We start from the raw sequence: 22743 nt of genomic DNA on the forward strand, positions 1-22743 counted from the left end.
CTTCTGCACAATCATTATTGAATAATACATGTGTACGGGTTGATCCTTTAATTTTTATTTTTATTTTAAAATTGAGATTAAACTTTTTAAAAGCACGCCTTAATATTGAGGATTCATTAGTCACCTTGTTTCATTTCTTTTCTTTATCAGTAAAGATATTGCTAGTTAATCATACAGGAAATTCGGGAGCTAATATTTAATCACACTTCGCATAAAAAATCTACGTTGATGGAGTGACGGGATATTCATGAACCCATTTCCCCGCCCTTTTCCCAGTTTTAGAAAAGGATAATTTTGTACAACCATCTAGACTCCAAATCCATTAAAAGGCCAAGCCAATTTTCCATGAAAATAAACAAAATAAACACTTTATCATGCACATTGGCAAAAAAAAAAGATGTTTTGTTGCAATTTGAAACATATTTACCAGTCTGCGAGCAACTAGTCGTGCTTCAAATGGGACGAGACTAATCGCGCCCAAAATCAAGCGCTTTAGGGCGATTGGGTTGCTCCCCAATTTGAGCAGAACTAGTTGCGCCCCAAATGGGCGTGAATGAAGCAAGATTGCACTTAAAATGAGGTGCGTTAAGGGGCAGGGTCGCGTCACAAATAGCCCCTGTATGTTGTGGCTTACAGTTTGTCTAGGTACCTCAGTGGTTACTGCCTTGATTGGACTTCTTGGTGTTCTTGCGTTTGTTATTGTGGCTACTCGAAAGAACAAGGGTTACCAGTTTAACGCGATGATGAATCAAGATTCAATAATGAAAGTTGTGAATGAGATGCTTAATTACACGCGTGTTATCAATTAAACGAGAGGATTTTGGGTTTCCGTAAGTCAATTCAATGAGATGCAGAATGTAGAGCAATTAACAAAATATCAAATCAGGTAAACAGAACAAATCACCTCAATAAAGCAAACACTGAAGTCCACACAGGATTATGGACGTACAACCAATTAGCAGATGGTCCCTTTTGGTTAAGAAACCTAAAATATGAATTCCCAAAAGCTCAGAATACAAAGTCAAATAACATAGCACATCCCATTAAAAATTAATTAAACAAAACAAGACAGTAATGACAACAGTTCTGTTAAACCTAAGTTACACCAAGGCAATGCTGCTCTCGCCACCGGGTGGCTTCCGTATGCCACCTAGGTATTCTCTGGATTCTACCTTCCCATCAGCAAAGATGTTACTGCCACTCATCTCTCGCAGTTTAGCCCCACTTAATGATTTCTCAGCAGAGGAATTTGGAGCTTCACCCTTGAATATGTTATTTCCTGAAAGTTCTACAAATTTCTGGTCATAAATCTTCTTTGCTGTCTTCATAACTGGTTCCTCAGTGGACTTAATAATGCCTTGATCTCCATCAGTCTATAAACCAAAAACAAGCAACTTTAAAACTTAAAATGCACAAAGATTAATCTCACAGACGCTACGTAAAACAACCCATATGCATAATGCAGTACACACAAGAACTTTTAGATTTCCTGCAGTACATTTTTTTTTTGTGGTCAAATACCCACAAATTTGTATTCGGAAAGTACATCTCAAGGTTCCCAAATTATGATGTCCACAATTTGCATGATTAATTCTATGATGCAATATGTTCAATTTCCTTTCTTGTCAAATTATTGCACTCAAACATGTTTGTCTAGACAAAGTCCTATATGATGTTTTCCCACAGAGGTAATTGGAGTACAACCCAAATATTGTTGTATTTGTGGGTGTGCGAGTGTGTGTGCAGGGGAAAGAGAGAGATCAAAATTTGAAAAATATTCACCTAAATAATTTGGGTTAGCAATTTAGAGCAGTGCATACATGTAGTGCAGCAGGTTCTCCAATGTCTATGCTCCCTTTTAACTCGTGTATGCGAGGAGTTACCGCCCGGGGTTTAATTTCTGGTGCGGGAGCAAATATGTCATGACCACTAAGCTCCCTGCACTTTGCATCAGAAAGCTGTTTCTTTATCTTACAATCTTCGCTTTCCAGTGTTCCACTTAGCTCCCGCTGCTTGGCAACCTCAGGCAAAGTGGTTGGCGTTTTAGGAGAAACACTCTCCTCCTCACTGAAAGAGATATGACTGATTCCTGCAACCGCTTGCTACAAATTTGGAACAATAAAAAAATCATAATACAAGTTAGGAGAGACCCATTACAAAACACAAATCAATACAGGATGTAAAAATCCATGTTCATATACAATTCCAGACCACAGATATCCATTTAAACCTGGTACATGCGTAGCCCTGTTTTGTTTGGGGGAGTTTTGACACTGCCAACTTCTGTAGTGTCATCTTCTCCATTAGCAGCAAAGATTCCACTCCCAGTGATCTCCTTCATTTTATGATCTGAACAAGGCTTTCTGGAAATTTCATAGCTAGACAATTTCAGATGCCGTATATAAAATCACAGATTAAAATGATCTAATTATGTAAGATAAATAGGTACGATAAAGCTTTAGTTCATAACAAAATTCAAATTCTAATATTGAATTCATATCCTACTCGTTTGGAATCACATGTAACATGACACCAAAAACCACAAGGTAACAAATAATTGAGGAAAGCAACTTTCCAAATATTCTACCCCTTCACTCGCAGTGATACTTCCTTTTATTTTATACTTTTTTCATGCTCACGAATAGCAATCCTTCCTTCCCTGGAGAAGAAGTGTTTCTGCATTCCCAGATATAACATAACAGATGGCAGTGATATGCCATTTTCACAAAAGCTAGAAGATATACTAATAGCACAAAATGAGAGAATACACATGCACAAGCAGAAGCCTACATCAGTGCTAAGAAGGTGTCGTACGTAGGTATGCATAACATGTAATTGACAGAGACTGAAGTATCAAATTTGACCACTTCATTATCTAAAATTTGAAATCAAATTTGTTTCTGAAAGACAGAAATCAGGAAGAACAAGAACGAAAACAAGGAAGGATGCATATGGTATAAATGTTAAGAGTCATTCATCCAAGTTCAACAACTCATGCAGTCCATTCGTGATTTGACCCATTAATCACTTTCTATTATGGTATTAATAGATAAGCAAGGACCACTAGAGAGCACGTCAAACTGTCACAGAGAAAGGGAGCTGAAATTGTTGTCGTTAGTTAAATACTTTATATATTAGCCCAAAGACAAAAAAGTAAAAACATTACACACACAGATTTTGATTGAATTGTGAAAGAAAAAAATAATAATTAAAAAGAAAAGGAAAAAAAAAAGCAAGTATGAAGAATTAAAATCGCCATAAATTAATTATAGATTTTAGGAAGAGAGAACATAACGTAAAATACTTTCAAGCTAAAATAAAAAAATAATGGGGCAGCAGTAGATCTCACCGTTTGTTTAAGCTCTCGACCTCTTCATCAGTGACCTGACCCCCAAACACGACCTTGGTGATCCCATCCGACGGCTGACATTCCACCACCAACACAAAGGAAACAACCCCAAACAAAAAAGACAAAATTTTCAATCATCAACGTAAGAAACAAAAAACAAAATGGTTCAGGAATGCAAAAAACAATCTTTTTATATAAAGAAGAAAAAAGAAAAACAGGAAGAGGAGAATGAATATGGTTACCTGGTGAGAACGAGGGGCAGAAGCAGGAGGTTGAGAATCAGAGAGTGGAGTTTCAGACCAAGTAAGAAGATCTGCAGTAGAAGAAGTATAAGGCTTCCTCACCGGAGTTCTTCTCTCCATTTACCGATCAACAACAACGACAATAATAATAATAATAATAATAATAATAATAATAATAATAATGCAGCACGCTCTTCAACGCTGATTACTCTTCTTCAGCCTCTTTTTTCTTTTTTCACTTTTTAGGCTTTCAACACAACAACAAAGTACAACAACAAAAATTGGAACTCAAAAAGGGGACAACGAGGTTGTTTGTTGTGTGCTGTGGGATTTCTTGCCTCTTGGTATGTTAATGTTCATCTCCAGTTTACTCTCGAAATGACCACCGTGACCCTCCGATCTCGAAGATTCTTTGCTTTTTGTGATTTACTATTTTTCTCTGGTTGGGTATAGTTTTGAATGGAATAAGTAGTAGTACAAAAGTAGAGGTACAGACAGACACATCAGTAGCAGTAGACGCCAAGCTACTACTACTCTTCTGTTTTAAACAAAGCAAGCTCCACGAAACCGTTCGTATTCTTTTTCTTTCAAGTTTTCATTTTTTAAATTTTTTAATTATTATTTACATTCTCTCTCTTTGACTCTCTACTATAATTTTTTTTTTTTTTTTTATGTTTGTGTGATACGCGTAAATTATTTTTGTGTTCCTGAGTTTTGAATCAAATACCGCCTCTTAATAAAAAAAAAATTTCCATCGTCTTTTTAATCATGGTTGGGATGCACGTGCACCGGATGTACCGCCACATGTCGGTTGTTAAAGGTAAGCGCTAGCAGATGATTAATAAGGGCTAAAAACTAGAATAGTTCTTTTAGAAAAAATAAAACACTATTCTATAAATTTCTATGTAACATGATGTTATCCCACGTGATAACATGCCCTTTCATATAAAAGTAAGTAAAATTGCTGAGTAGTCACATGAATGGATATTCTTTATAGGGTAACGTGTTTCTCATGTTGCAATGGGATAATTTATCTCATGTAATACACACAGAAGTGGACGAGACTCACTATTTTTCTTCTTCTTTTTCTCTTTCTTAATAGGTCTCACTCATTTTTGTGTGTGTTGCATGAGACAAATTATCTCATGCAACATTAAAAAAATAAAACTCTTCTTTATATATGCTAGTTATGGCACATTTTCCTCGCACTTCTCCCATCAATTTGGTTTAGTAACTTTTTGTTGGTGAGTTTTACAATTATATGTTAATCTACGCAAAATACTAATTATTTGTAAGAAATAATAAATTATCTTTAATATTAATATTAACTTTTCATTAATGCATCAACGTTACAAATTGTATACTATATTCATAGTTTCTGCTATCTCCGCGACTCTAACTAATCAAGAAGAAAGCGTTCCATACAACATAACAAAAGTCCCATGCAATGCGATCTTGTCAGGAGTGAGCAAACAGAAATGCATTATATCAACTAACAACCATTGCTTAAGTGGTGTGCAGTTTCTCTTTCTTAATCACAAGTTTAGAGTTTGTGTCCTGAAACGAAGAAAATAGTTTTGGTAGAATTTCCCTCAAAGGGATCAAACAAAAGCTCAAACAAAATTAATTGGATAATTAATGAATTTTTTTTTTATTTCCCATGAATTCATTAATTATCGAATTAATTTAATTTGAGTTAGACTGGATAAGAACTGCATAGCTATCATTATAAAAATTTCAACGCAATTATATATTTTCCTTCGATCCATGTATTTTGATCATATTTTAATATATTTTTTTGAAAATCACAATATTTTTGTTCTAATTAACGAATGGTAACAAGATGGAACAGTGACCATTTTGTCACATTTGGACAAAAAAAATTACTAAACTGTCACGCTAACAGTAAATTTTGCCAAAATGTCACGCGGCATAATTCGCTACACAGTGTAGCGAATTATACATGAAAGTAATTCGCTACACAATGTAGCGAAATATGCCATGTCAGAACCAAAAATGCCAAATGTCAAATTTTGAGAAATTCGCTACCCTATATAGCAAATTTCTCAAAATTTGACATGTGGCATTTTTTGTTCTGTGCATTCTGACGTGGCATATTTCGCTACACAGTGTAGCGAATTACTTGCATGCATAATTCGCTACACAGTGTAGCGAATTATGCCGCGTGGCATTTTGGCAAAATTTACTGTTGGTATGGTAGTCTGATAATTTTTTTGTCCAAGCATGACACTTTAATCACTGTCCCTAACAACGTGGGGGTCTAGGTGGGTTTTCTTTCACATACTTTAATAAAGTGCGAGCTTGAGGCTAAAATCTCCTTTTTCTTGTTCACTGAATCAAATTCATTCGTGAGACAGAAGCAAGAATATGAAGTTTCGAGTGTGACAAATGGGCGTCTCTCATAAAAAATATGGTGATTCGTAATTATCTGATTGTTCTTATTTGTCTCTCATTAAAGTTGAGACGAAAGTCCCTTCTTCACATGCTCTCACTTTTCTCATTTGGGAAAATTTCCTGTTGAGACCCCAAAACGCAAAAACAGAAGCGGTGTCAAACAAACAAGTAAAAATAAAATAAAATAAAAAACAAAAAAAAACATAATTTTCAGTTGTCGTTCTATAGCCTCTAACTCTAAGCATCAAAAAAAAAAAAAAAAGCGCACTAGTTTGTATGCAAGGGCGTTTTCGTCCTTGAGAATGTAACTTGCATTGATGGTGGGAGTGCAAGAGCATCTAATCAAGCGTTGGGATAAAGTTATCCTTAGAATACAAAATCGAACAGTTGCTTGTAGCCACTAATTACGGAAAAATCTTTTTAAATCTGTTGTTTTCTTTTCTTTCCCTTAGATTCCCATAACAGGGATATTCTTGGGCGAGCAGCGTAACGAAAAAAAGGAAATTAGGAGGATCATTATTATTTTAAGCACACCCAAATCGAAAAAGGGAAAAAGTGAATTGCTCACGCTTCTTATGAATCTGGGGGTCCACATTTCGTTTCCTATTTTCAAGTTTCATTTTTCTTTTTGCGGAAAGATAACTAAATAAGAGATTTTGAGAATCATTAAGAGTATAATTATCAAAACAAAACACAATACAATTCTGTATGTTTAAAAAATGCTTAAAATGAACATTAAGATTATTTAAGAGAAATTTTTTTATGATAATAAGATAGTATTTTTATATCAAATAATTTTATCAAGTGACAATTATTGATGCAAAAGATTATCAAAATGATATTATCATACATGATCACCTTCACTTATAAGTAATGAAAATGATAATAAAATATAAATTATGCACTATATAAAGAAACACTTAAAAACAACCTACCACTTTGAAGTTGCTCATCAAATGCATGAATAGGTTTTTTATCTGCATTTTACATAAATATTTTTAAGAAAACCTCATATTTTCAGTGAAGATAATTTGGTCTAATAATTTTGTAATAAAAACATCTATTGATTTTATTATGCTTTCATGTATATTTACTCTTATAATTTAAATATTTATGTATTTTAATATAATATTTTTTTATAATTTGGATACACATTTTTATATGTAAAGATCGTATACCTGTAATTTAAATATTAATATGATTTCATGTAAAATTGCTATTACATGTAAATACTAAGTTTCGATCCTCGAGTTATTTAAGTATTTATCCATACAATTTATATATTAATATTATTTTATATAATTTTTATCACTGAGTGATATATATATTTATCGTTGTGCTTTAGATATTCATATGCATTTTTACTAATTTTCATTCTCTTAAGATAGGAATATTAAAAAAAATTAAATATAGTAATAAAAAAGGTTCATCTAGGTATGATGTATATATTTATTTCTATGATTTAAATACTAAAGTACTTTTATTTAGATATTAAAACATTTTTATAGAAAATAAAATATTTTTGAAATAAAATTTAAATTTTTTATAATAAATTATATTTCAATTGATTTTACAATATTCTATGTAACGTACATGATTGTCGAGTGCCATAATTTGAACCCAAAAAACACGAATTATTACATACACACCATTAGCTAAACTATAATAGTCAGATTAGTTTTGTGTATAAAAATAAGGGAAAAGTTCAAAAATTACTCGGTAATTTATTCTTTTATCATTTAATCTCTTATAGCTTTTTTTTCTTTTGGATATAATGATAGGAATTCAACACATAACTTAATATAAATTACTCAAAACCCATTTACCAAAAAAAAAAAAAAATTTACTCAAAACTCTCACCACTAGACCCTAGTGGCTTCTTATTTTTTCTTATCACTTATCTCATTTATTATTTTTTACATCCAAATCCACTTTTAACACAGTTAATAATTAAATTAACATGTAAATTTTACTCTATTTTACCAACTTAAAAAGTTATTACCCTGACATATTAGATCTAGGCCACAAGCACCAAATTGCCTTGTATTTAAGAGTCCATCAATCCACATCATATAGTTAGTCCCTCCCTTAGTTTGGAAGGAAGTGGACTCATATATTATTATACTCTTCAAAGTTGTAAAATTCTGCGAAGTTAATTTTGTTCCAACAACGAAAAAAAAAGTCAATTTCTTCCAACAATGAAAACAAAGATGATAGCTTATTGTCTTATATTGTGAAGGCAGACAGTCGAATAATTACTTTGTATATTGTGATGTTCACACTTATTTTGCCTTTTGTGTTATACAAATATCTTGATTATCTTCTTCAAATAATCAATTTCTTGAGGAGAACAAACAAAAACAAACAAGATGTACCATTAAAGAAGATGGTCGTTATATGTAAGGTTTTTATGATAGATTAATACTTTTAATGTAGGCAAAATAACGGTAAAATAAGCAAGTTAGTTTAAATTTTAATGGAGTTAAAAGGTTGATTTTGATTACAAAAAAACTACAAAGAGGTAAGTGATGAGAAAAAAAGCATAAAGGATAAATAATAAAAGAGTAAACCATAAGGGAATTTTTGAACTTTTCCCTAAAAATAACCATCCAGTTATTTTACAAATGACATGTTAGTTAACATTACTAATTGAATATATATGATGTTAGAAAGCTACTTGGATGCCAATCTAGAAGGAGATGTTGACTCAAGGAAGTCAATGACAAGGCCTCCTGATTAACTTTGCAGGGAAAGTCATTTCATGACCATCAAAACAAAAAATATATTGCCATATCAACAATCGAAGCCAAGTATATCGCACCAACAAAAGCAAATAAGGAAATTATGTGGATGAAGAACTTCCTAGTTGAAATTATCCATAGGCAAGACAGATACATGTTGAAGTGTGACAGCCAAAGTGTCATTTACCGTTTTTTTACCCTTATAACCTTTAATTAATAATTAATTATCAATTTGACCTTCATTTGAAACTAATTTGAAAATTTAACCCCTTCAGAAAACATAACACCAATCTGCCCATGTTTGACCGTTGACCATGAAGCCTACCCGGGTACACCCCTCCCTACCCTGGTATTTTTTGAAATTTTTTATCTACTCGGGTAGAGAGGGGTGTACCCGGTAGAGTTTTTGAATCTGGAAAAATGGTTGAATTAGTTACCCGGTTAAGAAGGGTTGTACCCGGGTAAACATCCAGAGTAGGGGTTTTATATAAATGAAAAAAACTGTGACAGGCATGGTTCATGGACGATAGCAACGAAGATCCAAGGCTTCCTCACCATGGCAGCCCTAATGAATTTGTTTCCATCAACCAATTAGCAGGTCATTACTCTCTCTCTCTATCTATCTATAGTTTTACTTAGTTGTGACGTTGCAGAAAAATGGTGAGTTTTGCAGAATTGGGACTCTTATACTGGAAGCTGAATCCAAATGATTATGAGAACGATGAAGAGTTAAGGAAGATTAGAGAAACTAGGGGATACAATTACATGGTAATGTTGTATTAATTTTTTACTAATTTCATTTTGTTTTCTGTAATCAGAAGGTGCTTCAATTTTTTGCGTTTTCATTAACCTGATAGAAATATAAATCCGAGGAGAATATGAATTGGAAAAAGAAACTTTTTAGCATCTCGGTTATATAAAAACGCTACTCTGGATGTTTACCCGGGTACAACCCTTCTTACCCGGGTAACTAATTCAACCATTTTTCCAGATTCAAGAACTCTACCCGGGTACACCCCTCTCTACCCGGGTAGATAAAAATTTCAAAAAATACCAGGTAGGGAGGGGTGTACCCGGGTAGGCTTCATGGTCAACGGTCAAACAGTGGCAGATTGGTGTTATGTTTTCTGAAGGGGTTAAATTTTTGAATTAGTTTTAAATGAAGGTCAAATTGGTAATTAATTATTAATTAAAGGTTATAAGGGTCAAAAAGCCATCATTTACCTGATAAAGAACTCTACTTTCCTTTCCTTGTGAAAACACATTGATGTTCATTAATTATCTCTGGATCTGGGATGTAATATAATGAAAGCACCTTTAGCTCAACAAGATTCATAACGAGGTGAATTAATGAAGTGATAACAAAATGAGTGCGAACAAGGAAGTTTGAAGATTGACGCCGGGGTGACAACTTGCCAAGTTAAAGTCAAAAGGGGAAGATTTGTTAGGTGTTGTTTCTCTTTTAATGCTTTGGCTGGTGAGCATTGAATGCACAAAGCTCAATGTCTCAACAACAGTCCCAATAAATGTAAAAGATTTTGGAAGAAGAAACGAAGAGTCTACTCTATCTATAAAATGTGAAGAAATCAAAAACAAAAATTGTTTTTAGATTGTTAGATCGATTGAAAATTTATCTTCAAGAAAGAGAGAGTGTTCTTCCATTATGGAGAGATAAGTTGTATTGCATCCTTGTTTGGGTGAAGAACTTTGTGTAATCTTCTAGTGATATATTAGGAAAGATTTTTTTATTTTAATTTGTTATAGTGAAAGATTTCCTAGAATAGATCTATGATTTTTTTTTTTTTTTATAACAAGATCTATGGTTTTTATCTTTCATCATTTGAAAGATTTTTCATGTTAAAAATTATATTGTGTGCATTTCTCTTTTCCCTCTTCTTCATTCCTAATACTAGGCTGACCTCATTAATTATAGGCCGATCTTTGAGTGTTGAGTTTCATAACTCAACTTTACATTTTTCTATTGCTTCGCGCTTATCAGAGGGGTTTCTCTCGTCTATGAAGCACCGACACTTCAAAAATTCTGACGTGTCGTGTCTGACATTTTTCGACACTCACCGACACTTCGATACTTCAATACTCGTTGCAAAGACTCAAAAATAGTTCAAAGATTACGTTGCGTTACATTTTGAGTTCCAACTATTAAATTCGTTAGAGTATAATTACGATAATATAAACATTTTGGATATATTATGTTTCTTTACAAAATTGATGGGTATTATAAGTTTAGCTTTATCTTTTTGTTAAATTATTGAATACTACATATAATATACATTACATAAATTAAAAATATTAAATAATATCAAAACGTGTCCTAACGTATCGAAATTTAACATTTTTTTAGAATTAACGTATCGGAGTATCGTGTCGTAACTCGTATCGTATCCTGTGTCCCGTGTCAGTGTCGGTGTAAGATAAGCTCTCGTTGAACATTAAATGTCGAAGACGTGATTATCCACGTCATGCCAATCGTCCCGTTCTAGAATAAAAATTGCGCTATGTTTAAGTTGGTATGCAAATTAGAGACAGCAGGGGATAAGAGAGGATTCGTTCAGAAAACAGTCAATATATAATAACATATATTGGCTCTTATTATTGTTTGATTTTATTTTTTTCTCATAATTGACTCTTAATTCTAGAGCCCAATCCCCTTCCCCAAGTAAATACAATGATAAATAAAATTAATCAAGTACAACCACTGGTAATTTCTATTAGTACAATTCTTTTCGAGGCTAAGAACTAAAAAGGATTATACTATATAGAGCGCAAACTCCTTTATCTACGTGGACCATTAAAAAATAAATAAAATTAAAACAATGTGAAAGGCTCAAAGCACACCTGACTCTGCGGGTACTGGCCCTTAGAACAAAGCCAAACTTTCCGGACAAGCTTCTTCAAACAAATTATAGCTAAGACGTCAAGGTGAAAACCATCACATTCCTAAAAGGATGGTGAAAATCTTTCTCATTTGTTTTTTCAGGAGCAGGATTTTGATTATCACTTACGATGCATGTTTATGGTAATTCTACAATTGTAATCAAATTACGTTAGTTGTCATTTTCAGTTAAATAGCTTATGGATATTGAATATGCACAACAAGTATACAAGAATTGTACTTTGATACCCATTAATATTTGAAACATTATAATTTATTACTTTATTTTAATAACTTAGAGATTCAGAGAATAATGTAATATGCTAATAAGTATTAGTTAGATTTTTGTTTCTTTAATTAAAGTTCTCGATTCGAAAATGTACAAAACTCATTTACATTGAAACTTGAAAGTGTATGCAAATTAAATTCAATAAATAAAGATTTTTATTCAACATATTAATAATAGATAAGAAAAGTTTATAAAAAGAAATATCACATTACAACTTGTGGGACTTTTGACCAAAGTAACACTTTTTGACTAATATTTTACCGGTATGCCACCTTATATTTCGAATTTTTCAAAATGCCACGTTTCAATCCCGCTACACCAACCAGCGATATTGTCAGATGACACGTGGCGGTCAGCCATGGTGATCCATTCCCGCTGGTATGACAAGCTAAAATGGCTTGTCAATCAACCAGTCTGCACACTTTGAAAAGCAAGACACGTGTCACCCTCTCACCATTCGCGCTGGTCAGCCCAGCTATATTCGCTGTACTTTCCGAAAAGCAGGACACGTGTCACTCTCTCACTATTCGCGCTGGTCAACCAAGCTAGATTTGTTGTACTTTCAGACACGTGTCAGCACCCCCTTAATCGCGCTGGGCTGCCTAGCTGGTTTGGTGCGTACTTTCACGACACGTGTCAGCACCCCCTATAATAAGAAAATTACATTTTTATCCTATAATTTTTTATTAACGCTACTAATAAAAAAATATTAAATATAAATACAAAACCTAATTACAAATTACGATAATTAACAATCCTTAAATAATATTAAACTAATTATTGTAATTAACATTAACAATGTCTCTTATCCTATAATTTGTTTATTAATAAATGCTAATAATCACAACAATATTAAAAAAATACTACCCAAATTACTAATTACAAAAATTTTAAACCGTAAAATTTACTTATTCTTTTATTTTTTGGTGTGGAAATTTACTTATTCTACTAATTTATATAATAAAAAATAATTAAATTTTTATCCTATAATTTTTTATTAACAAAAATGGTACTAATTAATAAAATAATAAATATAAATACAAAACCTAATTACTAATTATGATAATTAACCTTCCCTAAATAATATTAAACTAACTATTATAATTAACATTAACAATGTCTAGGGACCTGTTTTGTTAATTATAATAGTTAGTTTAATATTATTTAGGGATTATTAATTATCGTAATTAGTAATTAGGTTTTGTAATTATATTTATTATTTTATTAATTAGTACCATTTGTTAATAAAAAATTATAGGATAAAAATTTAATTATTTTTTATTATATAAATTAGTAGAATAAGTAAATTTCCACACACACAAAAAAAGAATAAGTAAATTTTACGGTGTAAAATTTTTGTAATTAGTAATTTGGGTAGTATTTTTTTAATATTGTTGTGATTATTAACATTTATTAATAAACAAATTATAGGATAAGAGACATTGTTATTGTTAATTACAATAATTAGTTTAATATTATTTAAGGATTGTTAATTATCGTAATTTGTAATTAGGTTTTGTATTTATATTTAATATTTTTTTATTAGTAGTGTTAATAAAAAATTATAGGATAAAAATGTACTTTTTTTATTATAGGGGGTGCTGACACGTGTCGTGAAAGTACGCACCAAACCAGCTAGGCAGCCTAGCGCGATTAAGGGGGTGCTGACACGTGTCTGAAAGTACAACAAATCTAGCTTGGTTGACTAGCGCGAATAGTGAGAGGGTGACACGTGTCCTGCTTTTCAGAAAGTACAACGAATATAGCTAGGCTGACCGGCGCGAATGGTGAGAGGGTGACACGTGTCTTGCTTTTCAAAGTGTGCAGACTGGTTGATTGACAAGCCATTCTAGCTTGTCATACCAGCGGGAATGGATCACCATGGCTGACCGCCACGTGTCATCTGACAATATCGCTGGTTGGTGTAGCGGGATTGAAACGTGGCATTTTGAAAAATTCGAAATGTAAGATGGCATACCGGTAAAATATTAGTCAAAAGGTGTTACTTTGATCAAAGTCCCTACAACTTGTTATCTTAAAATCCTTAAAAGGCGACAAATTTACAAAAAACAAAAAATAACGCGACAAAAATGACAATACGCAAACCCCAAGATGTAGCTCAATCGGTAGTGGACTGAGCTCCAAGTATTCAGGCTCGTGTGTCTAAAGAATATAAAGTTCGAATCAAAGTGTGCAGACTGGTTGATTGACAAGCCATTCTAGCTTGTCATACCAGCGGGAATGGATCACCATGGCTGACCGCCACGTGTCATCTGACAATATCGCTGGTTGGTGTAGCGAGATTGAAACGTGACATTTTGAAAAATTCGAAATGTAAGGTGGCATACCAGTAAAATATTAGTCAAAAGGTGTTACTTTGATCAAAGTCCCTACAACTTGTTATCTTAAAATCCTTAAAAGGCGACAAATTTACAAAAAATAAAAAATAACGCGACAAAAATGACAATACGCAAACCCCAAGATGTAGCTCAATCGGTAGTGGACTGAGCTCCAAGTATTCAGGCTCGTGTGTCTAAAGAATATAAAGTTCGAATCAAAGTGTGTCTAAAGAATATAAAGTTCGAATCAAAGGAGCTGCACTTTGGGGTCAGTGGAGAAATTCTCGTCACTCCAATCTACACAAGGGATTAGTCTCGTCACAAGAAGTGACAATACACATTTACTCAAAAAAAGATGGCAATAAGCAGAGTTCTAAGCGTCAGTCCCAAAAATATTTCCCGGAGCACATGCACTGTAACGTATTGAAAAGAACAAAACGCCCACCGTGGGGCTCGAACCCACGACCACAAGGTTAAGAGCCTTGCGCTCTACCAACTGAGCTAGACGGGCATTCATTAAGAAGTCTAAATCAATAATCTTTGTTTAGTGATAAAGTTTCTTGTCTCATACAGAAAAATTGACATCTAATGGAAAACGCATAAGATGTGCTGATCTGAAATAAATTTTAATTATTTATAATTTATATTTTGATCTGAATTGTTTAAAATTTATATTTTTACTAATTTGTGATGAATAAATAAATGTACTAAGAATAATTTAAGACTTTAAATTCCAAAAAAAGAGTAAAAAATTCGATGTTTTCTTTAGCATATAATAGTAGTAGATTCTTTTCCATTAAAATGAAAAGTTTGCTAAATATTTTTGTTGGTTTAGGCCAAGAACACTCAAAGGGAGTAAGAATGATATAAAATTCAACACAAATTGGTTCCAAGAGTTCACTCAAATAGGATAACGCAGCAAGCAAACTTAACAATTAAGCATAAATAGCCCAAACAAAAAGTAGTCCCAGAAAATCTTGTTATAAACATTGAAAAAGTTCTTGAAGAACTATGAATAACTCGAGGATCTTGATAGGTTAGGAATTCACACGATCAGATTAAGCAGATGCGATTTCTCACAATAATCCAAGTTTATGGTTCAGTGACGAGACAGAAAATAGGATATGAAAAGCTTAAACCATATAAAATTGAAGCAAAAGAGAAGCTAAGAAGTTGAAGAAACAGAATTTTGATAATTAGGATTATGAATCAGGACGACCACTGGTGGAAGGAGCTTGTTACCCTTCAACCAATTGCCATGAATTTTTACACGGACATGTTTCAGGATTATGGAGAGGATCCTATTCTTAATCAACCAAACTAAACTTCAGCTACACTACACTGGAAGAAGATGATTTAGCATGGTAGACTTGTTTACTAAGCAAGAAGTCTGAAATGCGAACTTAGTTCAATCTCCACAAGCTCCCTTAAAATCCACTGTACTAGACAGATTCTATGCAACCTTTTACAGGAACTCTTGGAGTACTGTGGGTCCCAGTGTTCACGAGTTTGACCAACACATAGTGATTAACACCACTGATATTAAGTAGGTGAATGAGACCCGCCTTGTGTTGATCCCTAGGTTGATTTCATCAATAAATTAGTGACTGAAGTTACTGTTAATAGGCACAAGCCTTTACTGCCCAATATTATATATCCCTCTCGAATGGCAAATTGCATTAACATAGAAATGTTTAATTTGATATAGAAAGTTTGTATCAGTTTTGATAGTGGGTAGGTAACTTGTTCTTTATTGTAGAGTACAAGGTAAATATCAGTGAGCTACTACACCTTTCTTTCTGATTGGGAACTTGAAGATCTAACCACAGGGGATGTGGGCTGTTTGGATATTCACGCATAAGAAATTGTCCTTTCTTGAAAATCTTGGCCACAAAACCCAGCTAATGGTTGAGTTTCCTGTTCTTTCTGTCGGTCTGTCCTGTCGTCTAATCAACTTATACCATATCATATCAGTATAAGAATAATATGTCTTATACTCAATTTTAGTTAATATTTATAATGATCTCAAGCACATCAATAATGAATTAGAGTTGATATATGCAAATAAAATTAATGACTCGTAAAGTGTAAGACCAAGAATTTCATAAACAATTTCTTATTAGTTTACATAAATAATTAACTTTATACCAATAATCACTGGCCAGTTCAAGTGGCAAGAAACTTATTTTCATTAATCAAGAATTTTGAGTTCGAGTTTGAGAATGGAAAAAATGATATTGAGAGGTAATAAAAAAAATAGGTAGTAAGTATAATCTTTCTCTTCATGCCAAGTGTATTATTTAGTTTTGTCGTATTGTATTTTTCAAAAAATCTATTTTAAAACTGATGCAACGATGGAGCCCATAATGTGTACTAGTCTTAGTAAAGAAGATTCTTTGAAATCTATGTTTCAAGTACGTAGTTATTGGGTGTGACTATAAATATGAATAATGAATATATATAAAGGATATCAAGAGTTGTATGCTTAAGAATTCTTCTGAAAATGAGTCTGTACTATTCCCCCTCTCTGTGAAATAAAATATTTCTTTAAGTATTGAAAAAAAGTTCTTGATCTCATTTCTTCAATCTTTCTAAAGGGTTTTCGGAGAGTTCCGAAAGGAAAATCTTTCTTCTTTTCCAAGGTACCACCATGTCTTCTTAAAATTGTTATTTTAATATGTATATGTATATTCTTTCTCTTGTTAAGAACTATATTATATATATATATATATATATATATATATATATATATATATATGAAAAAAATGAAAATTCAGTCACTAGACGGTCAAGTGCACTAAATTCTCCTGCGAGAACTTAGTGCACTAAATATTATAATGGTGTTATCCCAGGAGAATATAGTTATAATTTTTACTATAATTGTGTTCTCGCGGGTAGGGGTGTAAATGGGCCAGGCTGGCCCAACCCAGCCTACATTGAGTCCAGCCCAGGCCTGGCCTTTCAGAAAAGTAGAGTAGGCTTAGGCTTATAAAAAAGTATTTTTAATAAATAGGCCATAGGCCAATTTTGTCAAGCCCGGCCTACAGCCTTGTAGGCTGGCCTATTTAATTTATTAAAATAAAATAATAAAATAATATTTATTTTATGTGACAAAGACACAAAGTACCAAATACCAATATCTCTTATTTTTTGTGCTATTTTATTTTATGAAAGGAAAACTTGTCTAATGTCTCTAAATTTTACATGTTGTTGCAGCTTAATACCATGGAGCAATGGGTACCTTGCTGGATTATGATGTTACTGATGAAGATCTTTCAATAATACTCTTCTTTCCCTTGTCTTGATGGTGGTTTAAAGATTTTTAGATGAATGACATTCTCTTGTAGACTTTATTTCAGCATCCAGTAATTGTATTTTTCTTATTTTTCTCATTTCTTTGACTCTATTCCTCTATGATATACATTCTACAGCTGAGGTATTATGTTGACTCTTTCTTGTTTGTCATTTTTTTCTTATGAGAAATCCTAGTGCATGCATGAATGGAACTTTCTTTGCTCTATACAATTGTTTTTTTTGCTTAGTATATATAGTGGGAGGCCTACAAGGCCTGTAGGCCATGTCAGGCTTTCTTATTTTTGAAAATGGGCCGGGCTTGACCTACAAATAAAGCCTTTAATAAGCCAGTAAGCAAAATAGGCTGAATTTTTTTTGACGTAGGCTTGGGTCAGGATGGCCAAAGCCCAGCCCAGCCCATTCCATTTACACCCCTACTCGCGGGAGAACTTAATGTACTGGACCAAATTTTACATCCAGTTATATATATATATATATATATATATATCTTTTTAAATCTTTTCTTTGAATATAAACCGCGTCTGATGTTCCACTATTCAACAAACCTAACGGAGCCTGTAAGTAACCATTAGCCTGGAAGAAAGAATTAAAATAGGTTAGGTCTATGGTAAATATAGTTAAGACAAATGAATAGTAACATAATCTTACGATTATGATGTAGAACCTTGCCTTAAAAAAAAAAAAAATTCCAAAATCAGCCATCTCCGACCCAAGCCTTCCCAATTCCAGAAATATTTTTCTGTTTCTTTATTGAATTTATTTTCTTCCTTCTCATCGGGGTATTAGTTTACAAGGTAATTCCATCTATTCCCTGGAGTCTTTGCTCATTTTCGTCGGTCCCTGAAAGTACACTAGGAAAAGGTACACTTTGAGAATAAAGGAGCAAAATATAATCTACACAAGAAGCCCAAAAATTTTAAGTTGATTTCCGGAGCATTCACTTCAATATTTTCTTGTCGAGGTCATCCTAGTTCAAACTATACACAAATAAATCAATCTACTTTCATTGTTATCCAGGTATTAAAGTTGATACAATTAAATCGCATATAACAAAGGAAAATTCTTCCATCAAAGTGGAAGATAAAACTATGAAGACGTATACGGATTCTTTTGTTACTGTCCATGTCTGGTTCATGCTAAAAATTTGATCAAAATGTAGTTCTGAAAAATTCTCCATCACTGAGAACACCTGAAACTTGTATCTCTTGGGCCAAGCAATCTCATTAGGCTGCAGACCTGCTAAATATTTGTAATGACTTTCGAGTTAACTATTCACCTAAGTTGGAGAATGTCAACTGACGGTAGAGCAATATGTTCTCTTCATCATCAAGATCAACGCCATCACCATCATAATCCCCAATAGACAATTCTTCAGACACAATCTCTCTATCCATGGCTAAACCATCTGCTTCCATTTGCTGCATCTCTGATTCTATCAAAGCCTCCATCTTAGCTCGTTCCCTATCTCTTGGATAGGTCCTATAAAGAAATGAGTAGATTAAACAGCAGAGAGCCATTGGAATTCCTATTGCTGTGTAAAGAGACTTAGCCAATGATGCAGCATTCTCTCTATCTGTTAAAATCTCTTGAGACTCACTAGACCCTTCAGGAACGCCCTTATACCCATAAACACGCTGAGCCAACATCCCCACTGCAAAGGGAGCAAAAGATGATAGTATAGACTCAAAAGATCGGTCCAAGGCATATACACTTGTTCGGGCTCTCTCGGGAACTATCTCTGCAAAAATTGGACTAATGTCCATACAGTTGACAAATTAACCAACGCATAAGCATATAACTTTAACAAGTTTTACTACAATCACAAAGAGCTGTCTTCTTTCAGTTCTGAATCACAACAAAAGCAATAAACATCCTATGTTTCCCACTCTATTTCAGCCATGAGCTCACAGAGTAAACAAAAACTATTTCTGAAAATGTGAAAAAACCAAACAATTTAGTAATAATTCATAAACTGAATACTGAATTGAAAAACAAATTTGAAAAGGTTAAAATAATATTGTCTGTTGAGAGCTAATTGAAGATACCTATTTACATTGCTACAATTCAGTTTACTCTAACTTTAACTTTTTTTGTTTTTGGGTGCAAGAAAATTTAGCAATGAGGTTGCCCCATTCCAAGGTCAGGTGACACAAGTCTCGGGGAGGACTTATAGTGGTTACTTACAGGTGTTATACTACTGCTCTAGGCTAGCCCACATCACTAAGCTCTATTTATACTAATATGAAATTCCTAATCCTAAAATCATAAGAGATAAAAAAATACGGAAAATATTCCTAAGAGATCATTAAATACACTCTAAACTTTTCTAAAATATAATCATAACAGTATGAGATATCCTCTAGATATTCTAAGATACTCATAACATAAATTGAAATATTGAATAACATATAAGCTCAAATAATGATCTTATCCAAAGTTGGAAGGCGTGAAAGATATTTCCAGAATGTTTGTGGCAAATACAGTACCAAATAATGATTATTAATTGGAAAAAATGATTTAGCAAACAGAAAGAAAAATGGTTGGTTCAAAATACTTACTTATTTGCAGCTGGAGCATTCCAAGATATAAAGAGCCCCATAATGAATAAAAGTAAACCGTGAGGTATTACTGTGGATGGATCCTTTGGTAAACCCAGCAAAAGAATTGCTGCTAGAGGGATTGCTGACCCAGAGCTTATCTGTGCTATAAATATCCTCCCAGAATTTGGAAGATGCCTGGAGAGGATATCCCCCATCTTACCTCCAAACAAACCCCCAACAGAACTAGCAATCACAAACAAAGCTATGAGGAAAGCAGTTTTCTCATGTGAGAAGCCAGTAAGCTCTAACCACATTGGTGCAAATGACAAAGCTGACCAGGGAAAGGAACCAGTGACACCCTGTGCCACAATAATCTGGAAAGACGAAATTTTGGAAACTGACTTTGCTTGCTGAACCAGATCTTTCACTTCTGACCAAAATGGTTTATTTGGAGCTTGACTGCTATCATTTTTATTATTATCTGAGAAGTGTGGGTCGTTCGCAAAGAGGTACACCAAAGTACCTACTATAATGCTTATTAATCCAACAATATGAAAGGAAATTCTCCAACCAGGGATACCAATGACTGTTACTGGAGCTATCAACACTGAGAAGAGGCCACCAATAATTGCACCAAGATTGCCTGTTAGTTGAAGCCATCCAAAAGCCATGCCACGATTGCTATCATCAGTTGAGTCGGCAACAAGGGACTGGATTGCAGGTGCAACTAGTGCAAGGCCAATCCCATTTAATGCTCTCGATACAGCTACCTATAATACAATGACTTCAAAGTTCAAAATGAATACAATCAGGTGTGTATCTACAATAGCGTAGCAGTTACATTACCGCTACTTTATGAACTTCATAAATGTGCCTGCTGCCTAGTCCCAAAGGAAAAATGCCAACATTTGAAAATATGTTTTTGTAAATTAGAGTAGTCTTGAATACTAATTTCTTAATATATTTCTGAAGCACACTTCTGTGTAATTAAATAAAGCCTAATCTTTTCTGCTCTTCTTATCATGTAACATTATAAATGGATTGAGGCTATGCTCAGAAGGAGAGAAACAGGGAGTATAGGGGAGGAAAAAAGGTAGATGAACTTTCCTTTCATCTTCACCCACCTTCACCTTTCTTTTATTCCCATCTTCAATATCTATCCTTTTATCTCCAGTCTCCACCCTCCTAGTTTTACTTATTTTCTCACAAGCAGAGCCATCAGACAGTTATCAATTATTTAGGATTATGGTAGCTAATAAGAATACTTGTTAGAAGTTTCTATCAACATCAACAATCACTTTATCCCAAACTAGTTGAGGTCGTTGGCAAATGAACCCAAATGTCAAGCAAGAAAAGATTAAGAGGAAGAAAACAAAAAAAGAACAAAAAGAACATTAAAAATATAATAAAAAGAAATTTAACAAGTATGCATGCATGGCTTGTCCCAAGCCAAGATAAAGGAGGAGAGTTGGCATCAGGTATAGCGAGTCAGCCATAAAAGAAAACAACTATCTAAATACGATGAACCCTTGTGTTAGAAGTTTCAATCCCAAAAAAATACAAGGATTCCATGTCTTATTGCTTTTATCAGAAGTTTGAGGTCTTAAAGTCTAGACAAACTCCCATCCATGGATTTCATGGGCAAGACTCAAGTAACAAAACATGTGTTAAAAATATCTCAGTCTACTTCATGATTCCCAAGAATCCCAAACCCAACGGCCATTTAGGGTTTTCACAATTTAGAGAAACTATCATCATACCTCTAAGTGTGCACAAAAAGATAGACAAGGAACGAAGGTGAAGTTTCACATTTTACATTATTTGGGTTCGTCTAAGCAAGCAAAAACATATTTGAAAGCTGGTGCACACATTTCTTTGCCATTCCATTCACTCATCAACCACATTAAACCACATTAATCAATAAGTACACACCATTAAGCCATAAATGAGCAGTAACGGTCAATTTTTTTTAAACCCTAAACCCAAATCAGCACATGCTTTCGCTTGTCACCTAATTAGAAATTCTAGCTATACCGAAAGGGGAACCCATCAATGCATATTAAATTTAATTATAGACGTTGCAATCACATCAGCCTGATCTACAAACTGGACTGGTTTGATTAGTATGGATATGATGTAGTTGGAAATAAAAGAAGGGAAAAAGAGTAAGACCTGAAAGAAAGTGGAGGAGAATGCAACAAGGAAAGTGGCGGCGGCCCAGAGAAAAGCACCGAGGGCTATGACGTGGGCTCGGTTGTGACGCACGGCAAGGTATGCGGCTATGGGATAGCAAGAGGACTGAACGATAGATCGGAAGAGAGTTAAGGAACCAAGACCCGTTGGGTCAGTGTGAAGGGCTGCACCAACTTCTTTGTACACACCCGGAAGAAGTGACTCGTCAGCTCTCTCCATGATCCCAGCCAGGTTCACCAGCACCAGCGTCATCGTCTCTGCCTTCATCGTCTTCATCTTCATTTTAATCTTCTTCTTCTATTTCACAAATGAATGAACGGAGACAGAAAGACAGAGATATAGAGACATGGACGCGGTTTCTCAGCAGCCAACTATGGCCGTTTCTTCAGTCGTTTTTTCTTGTTAGGGACAGGAGTCTTCAGATGTG

General features: G+C 33.7%; 2 protein-coding genes and 1 non-coding gene across 6 annotated transcripts; all 3 read right to left on the reverse strand.

Annotated features, from left to right (window-relative positions):
• Positions 1-963: 963 nt before the first annotated feature.
• LOC133295307 (uncharacterized) lies at positions 964-4070 on the reverse strand. 3 transcript variants are annotated; one of them, XM_061494116.1, is made up of 5 exons: positions 3592-4070; positions 3350-3423; positions 2231-2363; positions 1830-2102; positions 964-1346 (listed from the first exon to the last, which is right to left on the reverse strand). In XM_061494116.1, the coding sequence occupies exons 1-5, from the start codon at positions 3709-3711 to the stop codon at positions 1101-1103; spliced, it is 846 nt and encodes a 281-aa protein (XP_061350100.1). In that variant the 5' UTR covers positions 3712-4070; the 3' UTR covers positions 964-1100. The 3 variants fall into 3 exon arrangements, with proteins under 3 accessions (XP_061350100.1, XP_061350099.1, XP_061350098.1); XM_061494115.1 differs by having other exon boundaries at positions 964-1337; positions 1821-2102; XM_061494114.1 differs by having other exon boundaries at positions 964-1373; positions 1821-2102.
• Positions 4071-14706: 10636 nt separating this feature from the next.
• On the reverse strand, positions 14707-14779 carry TRNAK-CUU (transfer RNA lysine (anticodon CUU)). Its single transcript has one exon. It is a non-coding gene; the product is annotated as a tRNA-Lys (tRNA).
• Positions 14780-18495: 3716 nt separating this feature from the next.
• On the reverse strand, positions 18496-22725 carry LOC133295306 (uncharacterized). 2 transcript variants are annotated; one of them, XM_061494112.1, is made up of 3 exons: positions 22296-22725; positions 20142-20893; positions 18496-19335 (listed from the first exon to the last, which is right to left on the reverse strand). In XM_061494112.1, exons 1-3 carry the CDS (start codon positions 22596-22598, stop codon positions 18852-18854), a joined length of 1539 nt encoding a protein of 512 aa, XP_061350096.1. In that variant the 5' UTR covers positions 22599-22725; the 3' UTR covers positions 18496-18851. The 2 variants fall into 2 exon arrangements, with proteins under 2 accessions (XP_061350096.1, XP_061350097.1); XM_061494113.1 differs by having other exon boundaries at positions 20142-20907; positions 22296-22372.
• Between the last annotated feature and the right edge of the window lie 18 nt (positions 22726-22743).

The sequence above is a fragment of the Gastrolobium bilobum genome, unplaced genomic scaffold, assembly GCF_033153095.1.
Source record: "Gastrolobium bilobum isolate Gb01-03AN ecotype WA unplaced genomic scaffold, APGP_CSIRO_Gbil_v1 utg5789, whole genome shotgun sequence".
Lineage (NCBI taxonomy): Eukaryota > Viridiplantae > Streptophyta > Magnoliopsida > Fabales > Fabaceae > Gastrolobium > Gastrolobium bilobum.

Bases quoted from the DNA above. Each gene is read 5' to 3' on its own strand.
- LOC133295307 (XM_061494114.1), bottom strand. From the start codon at position 3,711: ATGGAGAGAAGAACTCCGGTGAGGAAGCCTTATACTTCTTCTACTGCA. The intron at 2,364-3,349 runs GTGAGATCTACT...TGAAATTTCCAG, and splicing joins GTCGAGAGCTTAAACAAACG to AAAGCCTTGTTCAGATCATA. The intron at 1,374-1,820 runs GTATGCACTGCT...TTTGGTTTATAG, and splicing joins GAGAACCTGCTGCACTACAT to ACTGATGGAGATCAAGGCAT.
- LOC133295306 (XM_061494112.1), bottom strand. From the start codon at position 22,598: ATGAAGATGAAGACGATGAAGGCAGAGACGATGACGCTGGTGCTGGTG. The intron at 20,894-22,295 runs GTCTTACTCTTT...ATTGTATTATAG, and splicing joins TCTCCTCCACTTTCTTTCAG to GTAGCTGTATCGAGAGCATT. The intron at 19,336-20,141 runs GTAAGTATTTTG...TATGGACATTAG, and splicing joins AATGCTCCAGCTGCAAATAA to TCCAATTTTTGCAGAGATAG.